The sequence below is a fragment of the Galleria mellonella genome, unplaced genomic scaffold (assembly GCF_026898425.1).
Source record: "Galleria mellonella isolate WM207_F2 unplaced genomic scaffold, CSIRO_AGI_GalMel_v1 utg172, whole genome shotgun sequence".
Lineage (NCBI taxonomy): Eukaryota > Metazoa > Arthropoda > Insecta > Lepidoptera > Pyralidae > Galleria > Galleria mellonella.
The window spans coordinates 1882593-1900613 of record NW_026442015.1 but is presented as its reverse complement, the minus strand read 5'-3'; the positions used below and the strand labels follow the sequence as shown (position 1 = coordinate 1900613).

At 30.8% G+C, this 18021-nt stretch overlaps 3 protein-coding genes across 3 annotated transcripts in view; 1 reads left to right on the top strand and 2 right to left on the bottom strand.

The window, feature by feature from the left end:
* The window catches only part of LOC113514464 (uncharacterized), a 29544-nt gene extending 29054 nt beyond the window's left edge, over positions 1 to 490 (bottom strand). The window contains exon 1 of the mRNA XM_052893089.1: positions 355 to 490. The gene's annotated coding sequence lies outside the window, so the exon portion shown is untranslated. The remainder of the gene's footprint in view (positions 1 to 354) is intronic.
* A 2368-nt stretch (positions 491 to 2858) lies between these two features.
* On the top strand, positions 2859 to 15128 carry LOC113514413 (uncharacterized). The gene is made up of 7 exons (XM_026898496.3): positions 2859 to 2993; positions 5053 to 5181; positions 5432 to 5608; positions 6375 to 6455; positions 7195 to 7422; positions 9141 to 9274; positions 10342 to 15128. Exons 1-7 carry the CDS (start codon positions 2924 to 2926, stop codon positions 10546 to 10548), a joined length of 1026 nt encoding a protein of 341 aa, XP_026754297.2. The 5' UTR covers positions 2859 to 2923; the 3' UTR covers positions 10549 to 15128.
* The window catches only part of LOC113514466 (protein son of sevenless-like), a 40903-nt gene continuing 35667 nt past the window's right edge, over positions 12786 to 18021 (bottom strand). Inside the window, exon 36 of the mRNA XM_052893150.1 lies at positions 12786 to 17871. Coding sequence (XP_052749110.1) covers positions 17825 to 17871 — 47 coding nt within the window. The 3' untranslated portion in view covers positions 12786 to 17824. The remainder of the gene's footprint in view (positions 17872 to 18021) is intronic.

Here is an 18021-nt window from a genome sequence, read left to right as displayed (position 1 = left end):
TATAACTGTAAAATAATAATGATAATAAATCTAATAATGAAAATTGCTGTACAATTTTATTTATTTCTTACTAGTTACCCAACTGTGGCGAAACAGAAAGGAGTATTTATTTATTTATTTATTCATTAATACAAATATGTGTACATGGCGGACTTAATGCTAAAAGCATTCTCTCCCAGTCAACCATAGAGAAGTGTCAGAATACTCGAATGCGGTACTACTAATTATTGATATACATACATACTAAAATTACATATATAAACGAATAAATATATATGAATAACAAATAATGAACACACATATATGATATATACTATATTATACACGAATTTAGGAATAATATAAAGCACTTACGGCTCGGATAAAGATAAAAAGTGAGCGTGAACGCTTTTTTTGAAAGAGTATGTGTTTATATACATCTGTTCCTTAATAACTTCTAAACTATTTATCACAATTTATCATATGTAGGTTATCGTTGGAAGCGTTCTGTAAAAACAAACACATGTTGATGATTAGATAAAAGTAATGGAAATTATACTTGTATGTACCGATTTGGAGAAAAATGTGCCATTTGGATAGAAATAAAAAATCGCATCTGGTAACGCTGCGGGGCTCAGCAAAAATACCAATAATAGCAAAGAGGTCCAAATCTAAACATTGCATCGATTTGTCCGAAGTTAAATTTTCAAGCTATTTATATTAAAATTATAAAGAGGTAAAGTTTGTGAGTTTGGATGCTTGGGGTAATCTCTGGTACTACTGATCCCATTTTTGAGAATTATTTCACTGTTAGAAAGGTATATTATCACTGAGTGCTATAGACTACTTTTATATTGGTAAATATATATTTTCAATAATAAATGTAATTGAAGTCAGTAAAAATTCTATAATATGGCGTGTGCTGCCTGAAAGGTTTGAAATAAAGGAATTAAATCTTAGCAAAGATAATCTTTACTTTGAGTTTTACAAAAAAATCCGTGACACCATATATCTTATTTTAATATATCAACTAAAATGATAATTTTTATTTTAGAAGTAAAGTAAAATTTTACAAGATTAAGTTAGAATACAAAATTTAAATATACTTTACAGTAAGACTCCCCACTAGATGAAGTGACATCTCAAATGCATTGCAAGGAGTCAATGGATGCAGGTGACCCGGAATTACCACTCAGAATAGTCTATGTAGAAGGCCTAAGTTCAGCAGTGGCCAGATAACAACTAATATGATGGCGATAAGTACAATTTGCTACACATAAAAAACAGCAACTTAATCATTATAAAAAACAGTAATGAAGGACGAGATGTTTCGTATAGGAATATTTTGCTTTACAAAAAGCAGATTTCTACTCGAAAAATAATAATTAATGATTAAGTCCTACAGGAAAACCGACTTCAATCATGACAAAGTTTTTTGATCTAAAAACAAAACTTTTGAACCGATTTTAATAAAATTTCTATGTACATGTAACCACAAACGTTACGAGCAATTAATTTGTTTATAGTCTTTTGCGAATTATTCCTCCAGCTTTCTTCAAATGCATTCCACATGCCCTATTGTGAAGTAGAACATTGTTCTCGCACGTTTCAGTCAAACTCCTCCCACAAAAGCTCTATAGGTTTAAGATCAAGGCTTTAGGGTGGCCATGTCATGGTTTTTTAACAATTTTTCTGACTATTTTCTGTCTAAATAGCCCCTACATAATTTTAAACTGTGCTTTGTATCATTATTTACTTGAAAAATAAATCATTTGCCGATTAACGTTAATCCGGAGGGAATAGCATTTTTCTCCAAAATTACTTTATAATGCTTCTTTTTCATAATTTCTTCAATTTGGACCAGATTTCCAATCCCATAACCTGAGAAACAACCCCAAACCATACAGATCCACCACCATGCTTGACAATCGGGACTACACACTGTGGCATTATCTTTTCTTCGGCAGAACATCAAACAAAAATTTCAAATTCATTTTGTACCGAATATTTCAAATTCCGTTCACCACTCAATAGCATTTTTTTAAATTTTCTTCGGTCTAGTCTCAATGGGCTAGTGGCCATTGCAACCGTTTTTTTCTTATTCTGCCGTTTTAGAAGAGGTTTCCGAAAAGCAACGCGACCAAACAACTTGGTGTCTCGCAATAGTCTTTGCACTGTAGACACTGACACAATTTTTTCCCGAGATTTGTTGACTTCAATACGAATTTCTGGGACTATTTTGTTTGCTGGTTACCACAATAAATTTGTTTTCACTAGAAGTCGTAGCTCTTGATCTCCCGGAACGCGGACGATCTTGATTACTGCCAGTCTGTTTGTACCGTACAATAACAAGTCTTCGATAATTTAAGTTGAGATGCAATCTCACGTTCATATTTGCCTTTATTATGGAGAACAACGACGGCAAATCGCGTTTCAATACCAATTTCGCGAACTTATTCCATTTTAGAAACGTCTTGACTGTAGGCATCGAAATGAAACTAACTGCGGATATTCGTAGATAATCCTGATTGCGATAATGCAGTAATAAAATTTTTACAATCAATTATCGGACTAGCTCTTCCCCGGCTCACATCAGGAAGTTTGGTAACAAATGTTTCTTTATTGCTCTTTTTTGGCTTATATAGAAAAGAATAAGCTTTTAGGCAAATCTTTATAAACAAAAGAATATGCAGGTGTGCAGATTACTTTTTATCACCAATATTTTTGAAATATTTACTAATAATAAAAGTTTTTATTAATGGTCTCAAACTTTTGACCGGCAGTGTATATGACAGGGACCTAACTTATTTATCATAACAAGTATATACCTAAATACATTGCTAATAAGAATAATCTTACATTAATACATATTACAATAACAATAAAAACCATTATTCACTTTATTACATATAGGGAAGTTGTGTATAGTGACTCGTGCAAAACAATGTACGAGTATATAAAATTTATATACTTATTTTTAATAATAACTGTACACAATGGAAGCACCGAATGCGGTGAGTAAAAAATTTCTACTTGAAGTTATGTATTATTTGCAAAATTCAATTTATTTATTAATTAAAAACTTTTTTAACATACTTTAAAAAGGAGCATATGTTGGAACAACATGTAAATGACTCCATGAGGGAACTTAATATATTATATAGGAGTGTACTTCTACAAATTTATATACTCTCTTAACTATGGGTCTCTTAAATACCCATAAAACAACACTGACCTGAATAAGTAATACAATACATATAAATAATCCAGAATGTTATTCGGTTTAAAGAACTTTATTTCAAATATAAAGAACATTGCATTTTTCACTTAATATTAGTTTTTATTAATATTTTTAGTAAAATTTTGATGTTTCCTTCTGCCTGGAGATATGTTAGTTTTCTTCAACAAATACTTTTTTATTTGCAAACTATTTATGAACGTGGAATATTTTATGTTTAAGTAATCTACATATTGTACAGTTGTACTTCCTCACACTCAACAGATTTTTTCCTATACATATTTCTAATGTTAGATAATTTTATATTGGTTTTAATTCTAATGCAATATTTTTATTATTTTTATTTTTATTTAATTTAAGACTGTATATTACCAGATATTTTCCTAATCAACAGGCACGTGTGAAAAGTATTAATAGTTTTTGTATGTGCGAGATAGTTACAATTAAAAAAATAATCATTCTTTTATTTTGTGCTCTTTGAAAATATTGTAAATATGTTTTTTTCTTTTTTTTGCAATTTGATTGATTAATACATTTTATGATGAATTAACGCATATACATATATAATAATATACTTAAAAAATTATACACAGATAAATCACTTACAATACAACGTATATAAATAACTATGAGTAATGGCATATTAATATTATAAATATATTTTGTCATTGTTATTCATAGAATAATATAGATTGTAGCTCTTCATTGTTGTAATAATTTGAAATAACGTTCACAAAAGAACTTTTTGAAAGAAAATTTGGTTAGCGACTTTTTGATATCAATAGGTAGTCGATGGCAAAAATGGTAAAAGATTGATAGGAGAAATTTAATCGGTTGGTGGGGGTGTACAATAAAATGTTAGGAATGGAGCCAAGATCACGAAAGTAACTAAGTTCTAATTAAGTACTTAAGAATTGGAACCTTTCTTTGAGATACTGAGGAGATTGTGAGTCATAAAGAATAGAAAAAAGATGGCATAGAACTCTAACACATCTGCGCAAGCGAATCGGAAATAATTTTAATTCAGACAGAATGCTGGCGCTCATGTAACTAGGAAGAGAACCATTCCTTGACTGTCGAGAAAACACGAAAACACTGTCTATGAACAATACTCCAATACTTTAAACAAAAATGATAATATAGATATCAGACGTAGATAACCAAAGGAAGTAACATTAAAAGTTTTTGGAAGAAGGAAGGCAAATGCCTTACGCCAAATGTTATATATTTGGAAAAAAAAACTAACAAACATAGCTGTAGTCCGAAATCGATTTTTAACAAGTGCATAATGAATGAATAATAATGAATGATAATGAATGAATTATAATTAAAAATTCTTCCACAAAAAAATCTACTTCAATTTTGATTTAACAACTAAAAGTAGTTTAGTTAGAAGTTAAAACCAAGTTTAATAGACTTTTTATGAGACCAATCTGTAAATATTTCCTTTTAGATAAAATATTAATTTCCCAAATCTATTTATAATAAACAGAGTTATGAGGTAACAATCATAAAAAAAAATAAACGAATTGAATCCTTCTTTTTGAAGTCAGTTAAAAATGGTAATGATATCAATCAGTCGACCACTGCATGCAAATTATTTATTTATTGACATAAATATGTATATATATGTATATATATTCTATAACACAGGGGGCAAATGACCATGTGGCTTACCAGACGGTAAGTGACGGTACCTGCAACACCTGAGACATTACAAGTGTGCAGCCGGCGTTTTTAAAAGCACACTTTTATTATGCCCTTTTCTTGAAGGTTACGATAATGAATACATATATAATGGATAATTTTGATGAATGTTAGTCTGGTTTTTACAGAATCTCTTCAATTTAACGTGACCACAGCAGTGGGTGACCACTTCGAAACAAATTGCACTGTTGATGAAGAATGCAAAAACGAGTTCCCTATAACTTTGACGCAAGTATTGAACTACGGGCAACAATTAAGTATAATCAATTTATAACCTACAAGTTTTAATTTATTTTATTTATTTAAATAACTTTATTGACCAAATGAAAATTAGGTAGAAAAGGCGGATTTAATGCTAGTAGCATTCTCTACCACTCTACCTTTGTAATGATACTTTGAGCCGCTTTTAAAAAAAAAAAAATTACACAAAAATATATATAGTTATAAATGATCCTTTCAAAGTTCGGAATCCAACAACATAAGATACCTAAACCAATTTTGTTTCAGGTTTATTTCAATTGAATGCTTATATAATAGATTTCAATGTTGTAATAAAAATGAATGTATATAAATTTGATGACGGTACAGTACTGAATTGCAACAAGACAATTAAAAATGAATATAACCAAACTATCGATGTACGTGTCATAAAGAAATTACTACTTAAGAAATCGTCGGTAGAAAGTAGGTACTCATTTTTTTAAATATTTACATTTAACATTTTCTGTTATTCTAATATTTGCCATAATAATTGTTCTTATGATTTTAGTAAAACGTAATACTCTATCAAAATTGTCTATAAATTGAATATTATAAAAATTATCTCTAAAATATAAAATGTGTCTAAATACAAAAAAAGAACTCATCAAGAACTTTGACCAATAGCTTATGATCGGTTATTACTATTAGAAAATATTGTTTATTGTTTGGTTAGAATTGGTGTCATACGTCCACAGGTATTGGGGGAAAAAGGGATTGCTGGCAATGGGGTCTAACAGCTCCATTGCTGACAATATACCCTAGCAGATCGAGTCGCAGTTCGTCCTGGAAACCACCGTGGTTAATTCTTGTTAAATTTATCATGTTGGGCTAACTAATCTGCTTTCATCCTCACCTATCGTCCCTCACTGATACCCCATCAGAGTATACTGACAGCGCAAGCGGGATTATGATTCTATTATCACCTATTAAAAAAGACCATAGGTATCCTCTGAACATCACTATGAGTAGGGCTGCTATCACCTAAATTGCCAACACCGGATAAACACGGCAAAAATCCCGGTCATTTGGGCGAAATATGGTTTTTTCCTCGAGATATTTTGCCGTGCCCTCTTGAATGTGGGTTATTGTGCATGAATTTGTAACTAAGATTTATTTTAATTGATCGCCTTACCTATAAAAAAAAACATTATTATTGTATATTACCTTTAAATTTAATTTATATTTACAGGTACAGAACCAAAACATATATACTACGATCCTGGTAACCTGACTATATACTGTGACGGACATTACTTGTATAAAGTGGACAGTAAGTTAAAATATTATTGTTATTAACGATTCTTTAAAAAATATTTATACAATTGAATGGCTTCGATATTTATCTGAACCACATGAAACTTTCAGTACCTACTGCAACACGTCAAAAGCACCAAACAATGTACATATTGTTATTTAATATAAATTTTACTTGTATATAAAGCAGAATTTTATTTCGTCGGTGTACACCGATTGCGTAAATAGAGTTTTGATCCGACCGGGATATGTTTATTGACCAGTATAAAAATTGGCCTATATCCTTCTCCATCCCATATAATACGTACGTATGTAATACGCACCTACAACAAATTTCATAGTGATTGATTAAGCCATTAAAGCTGTATAAGATAACAAACAAACTCACTTTCACATTTATAATATTAGTAAAGATTTGTGAGTAATAAATTATAATAGGCAATTAAATAAGCGAAATAAATAAAACAACAATACAAATACAGGTTCTCTGTCGGATAATTCTTCTTATTTATAAGACTGTTAAAAGTTTACATACATCATAGAATACGCGGGAGTGGTAACAATATTCTGAACATGTTTGGAAATAAATTATATAGTTCTCTCGTGAGAATGCTTGCCGAGAGGACAAGATCATCATAAGTAATTAAGTATTAACATAGTTTTTAAATTTAAAGTAAACTTACTAACAAAATATGGATTCAAGTTATCTGAAGTAAATAAATTAATTAATTATAAATTCGCTTTATATTTTTCAGCGACCAATAAAGTAACGGAATCAATACAATTGTTCGATAAACAAAACTGTATTACAATCGAATTAAATGATAAAGATGACAGGACCGAAATCTTTTGTATTAAATTTCACATTATACTAGATAATATGACAAAAACAAAAATATGCGAGCGTCAAGTATTGAATGTTTCCAAACTGCATTTGAAAGGCAGTGAGATTAGATTAGATTATGATTATAATAAAAGCACCGGTGAGTAACTACTTTATAATATACATACTTGCTTTTATTATTATTGTTTATACTTTATTGTACACAAAAAATTACAAACATATAATTTATATTAAATAAAAATGTACAACTATACATCTACTGCGATCTACTTTTACCTGCGACTTCGTCCACGTGAACAGGATATGTTTACTGACCAGCATAAAAAATAGCCTATACCCTTCCCATGTTGTTCCCTCGTATGTTCTATACTAAATTTCGAAGTTAAGCCAAATTATGGTAACAAACAAACTCACTTCTACGTTTATACTATTAGTAAGGATATATTGACTATTTACCTCGACTTTTCAGGCTCGTTCCTATGGTAATTAAATCTAAAAGTAAAAAAATATATTATTCTGTAATGATCTGTCACACTTTGTACGTATAAACTAAATTTCTAAAAATATTTAATGTGCCTACAGTTTAATGTAAGTACGCCATAATTTTATCTAAACTAATATTAATATTATAATAAAGAAAGATTTTTTTTATTTCCAAAGAGGGTTGACGTCCGGCAGGCGGCCAGTAGTACAACTATAAACCAAAAGTTTTTGTAATATGGATAAAACCATATTACGCCGACTCCAAATAATAATTGGTATAAGGACAAGAAGATGATGATGAGATGATGATGATGAAAGATTTGTTTTTTTTTTGTAATAGATAAATTCAAATAATACTTAAAAGCTTTTAAAAGTTAACATACCTGTATAAAACTACTCGTATATTATCAGCGAGTAACGTAAGCTGTATCCTATCAACCGACTTTAAAAAGAAGAAGCTTCTCAATTCGGTTGTATTTTTATATTTGTTATCTTATAACGCCGTCAATTGTTAACTGATTTGAAAAATCCTCTATGTATCTAAAATAATATACTTATACATTACAATACTCATAAAACTAATACATTTCACAGAATCACAATGTACAATAATCAATAATAATAACTTAAGAATCGTCGCAGGAAAAGTATACAAGCACAAATAAACGATTCAATAACTATATAAGTACAATCTATAATAATTCTTTAAATATATGTATACATATAATATACATGCATATACTCACATATAAAATCCTTATGTGCCTATATATACATACACATACATTTATAGGCACGCAAAAACATTAAGCAATCAAAAAAAAATTAATAAAATCACATTACAAAACAAAAAATAAAAAAAAAACAAAAAAAAAACAGATAAATGTAAAAATAAAACATATACATTAGTTCCATAGAAATTTTATCAAAATCAGTTCAGTAGTTTAACTTTTAAATCAAAATAACTGTTTTTTTTTACAACTGAAGTCAGAAGGCCTACCATAAAATGTTTTCAGAAATTTTGGGGTCGAACGAAACACAAATTTGATGTTAAAACTAAATACTTATTAAATGATATGTATCATACATATCATTTATTAAAAACTTTCCTTTGGGCTATTACTGTAGAATTTATGACGAACGAAATGGTAAGCTCCATTTACTGAGCCGACTTCGGTATGAACAAAAACACGAAAATGAGTCCGAAAATTTGGAATTTCGTTTCATAGTAGACCCCCTATTTTCCTTGTAGAACACAATCTTATTTAAAAAAAAAGTCTATCTACAGCCAAGGAGATCAATAGTTATAATATATATAGTTATATTATATAGTTACGGGTATAAAGATTTTTTATATGGCGTATTTTTTTGCAGACTGGATGAGTATACCATTAATCATATCTGCGATTGTTATATGCGTCGCAATAGCTATAATATGGGTGCAGTGGTGGAGGCGTCGAGACAGAATAGCTTCGCAAAACGTTTCCCAAACGGACGAAGATGTATACGTGAGTTTTTATGAACCACTTTTTTATGCGACTTGGAATACCAAAAAGGCCTGGTCCCTAACTAGTGAAAGTCATAACCATCTATAAATATAAACAGCATAATGAACATAACAAAATACAAATACACCAACGCTGATTTAAGAGAAATATCTAATCTGAATAAATGACACCATATTAATTTCTGTCCTAAAACAAAACAATAACTTTATAGTTTTTTCGGCCTGAAGAATATGAAACAAGAGGTATAATATTTTGGATGCCAAGGAAGTCGAACTCAATATTCGAACTCATACTATTAATTTATTTAAATAATTTTATTGATTGAAAGAAAACATGGTAGAAAAAAGCAGACATAATGCTAGTAGCATTTAATTTAAGTAGATTATGCGCAATATCGAATCGCATTTAGTTTCCGGGAATATTAAAAAATCTAAGAAAAAGACAAATATTTTTGGGACACCATTAATGAATAACAACAATAGTTTTAAGAAATGTATTACGTTCATTAATATACTGTATATGTATAATTAGCCGTGTGCTCCCGGCAAAATTGCGCCACCCCTTCCTTTACTGTGGATATCGCAAGAAGCGACTAAAGGAATTATTAAGGTCGAAGGATAGGCAGGCATCCCTCTTAAAACGTAACCAAAGCCTAACTACGGTTACTACCCGGAAAGGTGGCAATACCCCCCCCCCCCCCCCAAAGGGGAACCTATGTTCATAATCGGACAGTTAACGGCTGATATGATATTTAGTTAGTCTGGATTTTGATGGTGAAATTATATTTCAACATATTGAATAACCAAAATCTATAGTTATTAAGAGCAGTATTTCAGGGCACCTTTCATCCAGGGGGATAAAAGGCGCCCTGAAATACCAGGAAATACCCACCCCGGAATCGGGGCGGAGCTTTCGTAAGGAAGAGATATGTCTAAGAGTACGTTAAGCACCTTTTTCAAGAGGCCAAGTTCCCCTCAAAAATAATGTAATTATATGTTGACATTGTAAAATATATATGATATGTATCGCAAACCCTAATTTCAAATAATATCAAATAAAAATTTCAGGAGATACCTCATCCTCCTTATGTAAATCTTCACGGAACTGCCACGAACACCACCTCACCCGAAAGCGATTACGTAGATCTCTCATCAGAGGTCCAGTATGCGGATCTGGAAATGATGCAGGGCACGCTGAAATCTTTTGATGTAAATGAAAGATGCATATACTCTAAGGTTACTGGTATCTTAATGCCAAATAATAAGAAATTATAATTAATACGAAATAAAGTATTAGACTTTACCAACCATAATTATATATCAGCATGCATGGCGACTAGTGCCGATGCAAAAATCGTTCAATTGTAATGTCATCAAGTCGTATATTTGATTTATAATATTTTATATAGTTCATTAACAATTACTATAACTATTTAAATACTTTTTATGTAATAACTTACTTTAGTACGCAACTTTGTACGTATGGAAATTTAAAGTAGATAATTTCTAGACGGTGTATCTAGACGAAACATATGCCAGATTTTAAATTAGACCTTTAGGGACACAACTGTAAAAATCGCATCCAATTTGGTGCAGTAGTTTTTGTATGATACCGGAATAAACACTGATAAACTAAAATAGTAAAAAAAAACTATCGTTTTTAACTTCTATTACTCTAATTGAGAGCTTTCATATTACTTGTATTTAAATATTTTTATGTAATAAAACTATGACACATAATATTTTTAAGTAATAAAACTTACGAGAAATAATTCTCTTTAAGTTTTATTATATAAAAATATGTATTAATATAGATTAAGAATAGTGCCTGGCATTCTTTTTTTACACAGAAATGTAGTAGCAGTATCAATTTATCTACAATAAGATAGGCAAAGGAACTAAGCTATACAGCCCGCTCTTCAGTAGATTGTTTGTATTTCCATGTCTTAACAAGGCAAAGTTGCCATATCTTTTTCAGGATTTTTTAGAATTCCGAATGGCTTGTGATCAACAAGCCATACGGAAAATACGAATTTTCTTACGATTGATAATTAACAGGTAATGCCTACGAACGCCGATAGTACCGCAGGTACTACCCTTATCCTATGACGCCAATAGATAACTTTGAATGGACCTTTGATAACACTAATTTCGTTCTCAACTGGTCGTCATGTTAATTTTTATTAATTTACTAGTGACCCAGCCCGGCTCCACATCGGTACATTGAATTTTCGAAAATAATATATACCGATAAGAAAAGATTCTTGAGTGGTGACCTCGTACGGGCAAACGCTACGGACGACCCCCACTAGATAGAGTGACGACTTCAAACGCATTGCAGGGAATCACTGGATGCAGGTGGCTCAGGACCGTTCCTTATGGCGGTCTATGGGGGAGGTCTATGTTTAGCAGTGGACAGATAATAGGTGAAACGACGATGATGATAAATGTATAGCATATGTTACTCTTGATAATGTAGCTTTCTATAGATGAAAGAATCTTTAAAATTAATTGAGTAGTTTTTGAGTTTATTCAGTGTACTGTATCACCCATAATACCCCACATGCGTTGTCATTCCTGAGGCTCAGGTGTTATTCCTCTGTACCCTGTAAATTCACGCCATATCCCACCCTTCAAACCGAAACACAGCCAAGCAAACTGCTTTATAGTTTTTATTTTTATTTATTTATTTAGGTCAACAAACAGTAAACACAATAACAATATATATATCTAAATACATATGTATCTAAATATCAATAATTTTTGTGTCACCAACGACGTTGGCCACCTATTACTATAAAACAAAATATGCAAAATGGTTGTGTGCAACTACTTGTACAAAACTAAACATATACACATACAAATAGTTGAAACACGAATGGGACAGAGGTACCGAAGCAATCGAATTTTGTACAAAGTCTCCCTCTGGTGTGGGAGACTTTGGTTTCCCGTTATTTAATTTGAATACTTAGATTTAAGTACTCGCCGAAAAAAAAATATACATACAATTACCTATAGCTCGCTTTGAATTGATATTAGGTTTTTCAAAGTAGAGATTTGTTTATTTTTTTATTATCTTCAATTTTGGTAATGGCACATTTTTTGTAAAAACTCATAGTTTTTGAGTTATTTATGAAAAACCGCTTTAAAACATGTATTTTTATCACGAAAAATCATAATCTTTGATCTTTAATAACTCAGAAAGTATCGATTTATTCCAAAAACTTTATATAACAAATTTTGCTTAGAATTTGTCTCTCTATCGACTCCTAGGGTTATTTTTATTAATTTTCACCCCCGAGAAGGGGTGGCAACCAGCCCCAGGGCAAAAGCGCAAGTTTGCACTATGTCAGTTTTGTTTCTTAAGGTATCCTCCATCTATTCACCAATTTTCATGAAAATCGTTGGAGGTTCAACGAAATCGGAGGTGAAAACCTTCATTAACTGTACTATTTAATGTGTTAATAATATGACTAAATGATTATCAGTGACAATTAAATGAAACTACATCATAACTGTATATATGAATATCTATATTACTGTTCTTAAATCAATATTTACATTAAATTTATACAGGTGGTCTTTTCTTAGCTCTATAACCATAGACGATGGCGGCCAATAAATATGTCAATTCCAACACAGCACTAAATAATTTCTATAATCAAGATTATAAAATGTGAGCTAACAAAAACTTTAAAAAAAAATATGAGATCATATACTAGTTTCCCATTACATCCTTTTTTTAGTGTTAATATTTATAGTAAATTTAATATTATAACATTATACTGTAATAGATTGGCTGGAAGAGATCTCTTTCAGAGATAAGTCCACCCTTGGTCATAATATTTATAACTGTCTTATGTATATATATAATTTACAAATGCAATCAAGAATATACATAGTATCATTCATTTGATTGCCATCTTTTTTACTCCTATGCAGTTAAAAAAGGGTATAATGCTGTGTCAAAGGAGACATAGTGAATGCCATTTCTAATGGCACAGCACAGCTTGGCTTAGAACTGAGAGCGTTAATATAATTATTATGAAACTACTCGAGATCACAAATTGTAAGCTAATTGTCAGATTTAAGTCAAGCTGTACGTATTTATATGTACAATCACTTACAATATGCATATAAGTTATAAATCTCACTTATATAAAACTCATTATGAAATAAGTAAACATTTTTTTTTTATTTCGGTAATACAAACGAGCTTGGTAGTGCTATTAGACAAAGTATATATCAATAGTTCTATTTAGATTAAAAATACAGTGTACATATTTTAACGTAATAACTACCAATTTAGCTTACATGTAATAAGATTAAGAAAACTCACAGCCACTCATGATTAAGGGTCATGAAATGATGCCAAATCTAGTTGAGATTTCTTGATCTAATTAAACGCAGGTTAAACCGGTAGTTATTACCTTAAAATACAAAGTGTACATATTCATATGTACATAATCCATATACATATCCGACTAGCCCCTTCGGATATACATAGTTGTGAGTATATAAATAAATTTAACACATAATTAATACAGGTTGTACATTTGGCCTCTGGTAGATTACGTATAAAAAAAAAGTATTGAATAGATAAAAACACATATTTTATTTATTACTATGTTTTTTATCTCCAAATTTATACAAACACGAAACAGCAGTAGTTAAAATAAATTTACTGATATCCATTTATTCTTTAGTAATTACACAAATCGATAGTACAGACAGTATCGATTCTTCAAAAAGGGCGTAATAAGATTTTTTTAGGTTTGACAACGTGTTGGTTGTAGGTGTTGTAAGCGTCCATAAGCTAACTGTAAAAATGGAAACCAATTACTGAACCGTTTTCCATCAGATGGGCTACATATTTATTTGCCATTTTTGAGATATCGAAGAAAATACCGCTTAAAAATCAACACAGTTTGATAAAATTCAATAATTTTATATCAACGTCGTTTTAAAACTGCCTACCCATTATAGGAAATCTAATAAATTCGCATTGAATAATGTTTGCTTTTTTATGAACATATTATGTAAAGCAATATTATCATATACTTGTATTAATATTTGTAAGCAATTTTGACATATATTTTATGTTGTATAACTGTAAATGTATTTTATTTCAATAAATGGCATATATAAAAATCAAAATAAAACGGTTTGTGTTAACTGTTATGTATTTTCCATCTTAGTATTAAGTAAGGAATTTCGATATAAGTATATATTTGTGATTTTAGTAAACAATCAGATACATATCTGATTCTTTACTAAGAAAAAAAAACAGATCATACTAATTTTCAAAATAAACCTGATTAATGTATAATCAATAGATTCACGTTCAAAACATAATTCGTACAAAAGCAGCCCTGTATAATAGGCATTTGCCATAGACTATCAACATAAATGCATGCTTCCAAATTCCAGTCCCTATCTATGCATACATTATTATAAATTTCATTATTTACCCTTAATACCATCAATACAAGATGTACTGGTATTTTTAATTGACAAATAAAAAAAAAGTTACTTCTCTATATTTGAATCAGAATTGCTAATTAAAAAAAAAGTCAATGATTAAGGCATTTTATTCATTATGAGTATTCCAGATGCAAGAACTTAAATTATGCCTCAATTACGCATAATGGTGTTTACTGCTAAAACAATTTAAATCTGGTTTATATATATAAACACTTCTCACCACTCGAATACTGAATAGATAACGGCACATACCAACTTAGACCGTAAGATATCACCACTATGTATGTACACATGTCTAACTCTCGAGAAACAACTGAAACAAAACTACAAACATTAATTTCTTATTCATAAATAATAAAAAATTCTATCTAGTTAAGCTATTTTATTTTTGTCTTTTTATTTTGGACTAAATTTTTCTTTTGAAAAATGTTATAAAATAGGTTTGTAGAAACTTGTAATTTTTATAAATAAGATGATTCGACTGGTCTCAGTGGGTAATAACAAATATGACGATCCAAAGCTTATATTACTCACGCTGTCGGTTAATTAAATAACAAAAAAATTTAATGATAAATAAAGTACAGATCGCTTACATATCGAATGTCTCTAGAAAACATCTCATATATTTAATAAATGCGTTATAAAATTGTCTTTTTAAGTCATTAAAATGAATTTAAATAAATTTATCAATAACATTATTAAAAGTGTAGTTGCAACACGACGATAACGATTGTACATATACATCATACATAACTGGTAAAAATAAGTACACAAACATATTAAATAATCATAATTTGATCTGAGCGAGAGGCCAACATGCAGTAGGATCAAAAGGTGAGTAAATTCATTATAAATTGTAATTTTAAATACTAAATAACAGTAAATTGGGAATTAAACTGGTCATATGTCAAAATAATATTAAACTTTCGCATTGTTTTCACATATTTTCAAATACACAATAGGGACTTAACGCGATATTATTTACAGGTTACTTTTACACGTAAATAATACCTACATACCTCCTTCTTTGTTGCCGACATTTCGACGTGAATTGTAGCGTGGTCACGACAGGAGCGCGACGTGCAAGACGTACAAGCAGGTATGTGGGTACTATTTATCTGTAAAAGTTTTTTCATCGCGTTGAATCCCGATTGTGTATTTAAAATACATGTCGTACATGTGAGTGTGTGTGTGTGTGTGCGTGTGTGTATGTATATATATAACAAGAACTTGAAATAGAAACAGTTATATCATATTTGTCTTTTTTAATACGATATTTTATGAATACCCTATCACGCGATTTTGGGTGCTATCACACTTCAAGATAAACAACACAAGTATCAATAATAAAGTATTATATACCAGTTTAATACAATAAATGTGATAAACACCATACACCAATTTCATTCAATAATATATTAATTAGATTTATTGCAGCTAACATCTTTATTTTACATTTATTTAATATATTATATTTCTAATATTATTGGCACTGCACAGGTTTCTATTTTTCTGAAATTTAATTCAGAAGTGAGTTCTTTTTGAGAGCCCCTTCCGATAAGAAAGTGTTTCATAAATTGTTGTATTGCAAAACACAAAAATCTCTTGTATTGCATGGAAAGTTTATTACAACATATAAATACAATACATAAATAAAAAATATGTTTACACAGAGAATGATTTGTCAATATTACCATTTGGGTTTTTTATTGTCGTTATGTATTTAGAAAAAACATATTTTATAGTTTCAGTGCATTCAGCACAAATTTTTTACATCACTGCACTAAATATTAAGTGATAGATACATTGAATTTACAATGTAAAATAATAACATCTATAACTAGACAATAGGGATGTTGTCTTTCTTATTCGGGAGGAACTCTAAAATAATTCTTATAAATAAATCCATATGGAATATTAAACATTGTAAGGAATGCTGGAAAGCTGTGAATTCACATGTTGTTGTTGCGCGTTGTACACAATACAACATATGTTGTTAGCACTCTCGTCAACGAGGTTGCGACATTATATACAATTTATATTTCTTTCAATATATTGAAATAGTATATTTACAAAATACCAGCATTTGTATTCGATCATTTGCTCATAATTTCTTGCATACTCCTATTTTGTTAATGCATTGCATTTTATAACAGTCAAGATTGTTCGCTATGTCTAGTGTTTAGGTCCTTACAGGGACAGAAAATTTTTAATTATAAAATATTAGTGAAATGTTTCAGGTTATACCATTTAAGGCAGGGTATACCTTTAATATTGATATTTGTAAATTTGTTTTATGAACATAACTCCTTAACTTTAGTACTATAATTAATTTTGTAATGTCAAATTTAAATGGAAAACATCACAAATTTCATTATAGCCCTTTTGCACGACCGCATGCGTAATTTTCAGCGCTTGCAGCGTCACGTGATCACTTGTAGACATTAACACTTGTATAACATACAATTTCCACTTGATTACCCGATACTTGGTTGAGACAAAACGCGAGATGCGTCACTAAGTTCACATTTAAAAAACCACTGTGCATAGACAACACGGTATTTTATATTGACACTTAAAGACACCAGATGTCACCCGATTATCAGACACGTTAGACGCGTTACGAGATTAATCGGGCTCGCCAGAAGCGTCACTAGATTAGATGCATCACTTAACAAGTCGAACACTCCAGACTTCGATTGACCAACACGTCATCGGACTAGTCAGGCAGCGCGTCAACTGTCTATGTGAATATACCAGATGCGTCCCAAAACTATTCAGACACTGTAGACGGGTCACGAACTAGTCAGAAAACTGACTAGTCTAACGCGCCAAACGATTCTTGATCGGTCGAAAGCGACAAGCGAGTCACCCAATCGATCGAGCGCGTGGTACGAGTGCAGCGCGCACGGCAGGCACTAGAGGCGGTCGCAAGTGTAGTGTATGTCGACGGTGTGTGTGGCGACACGTGAGGCGCGCAGGGTGCACCGCGGGGGGTCGGGCCGCGACCCCCGCCCAGAGCCCCCTGCGACCCCCGCACCACCCGCCCGCCGCTAGGTGCGCGGCGCTACGCACGCCGCCGGCGGCTTAGGCGGCAGTCGCGGCGCAATGTTCCTGTATATGTATAATAAATAATTGAAAAACAAATATACAAATAGTCATGAGTTAAGTTCTTCAAAAAGTGCATCAAAATATTTTCCCTATTTGTATTATAATGTAAGTAATTCATAAGTAGCCACTTTAGGCCTTTTAGCAATTCAGCAT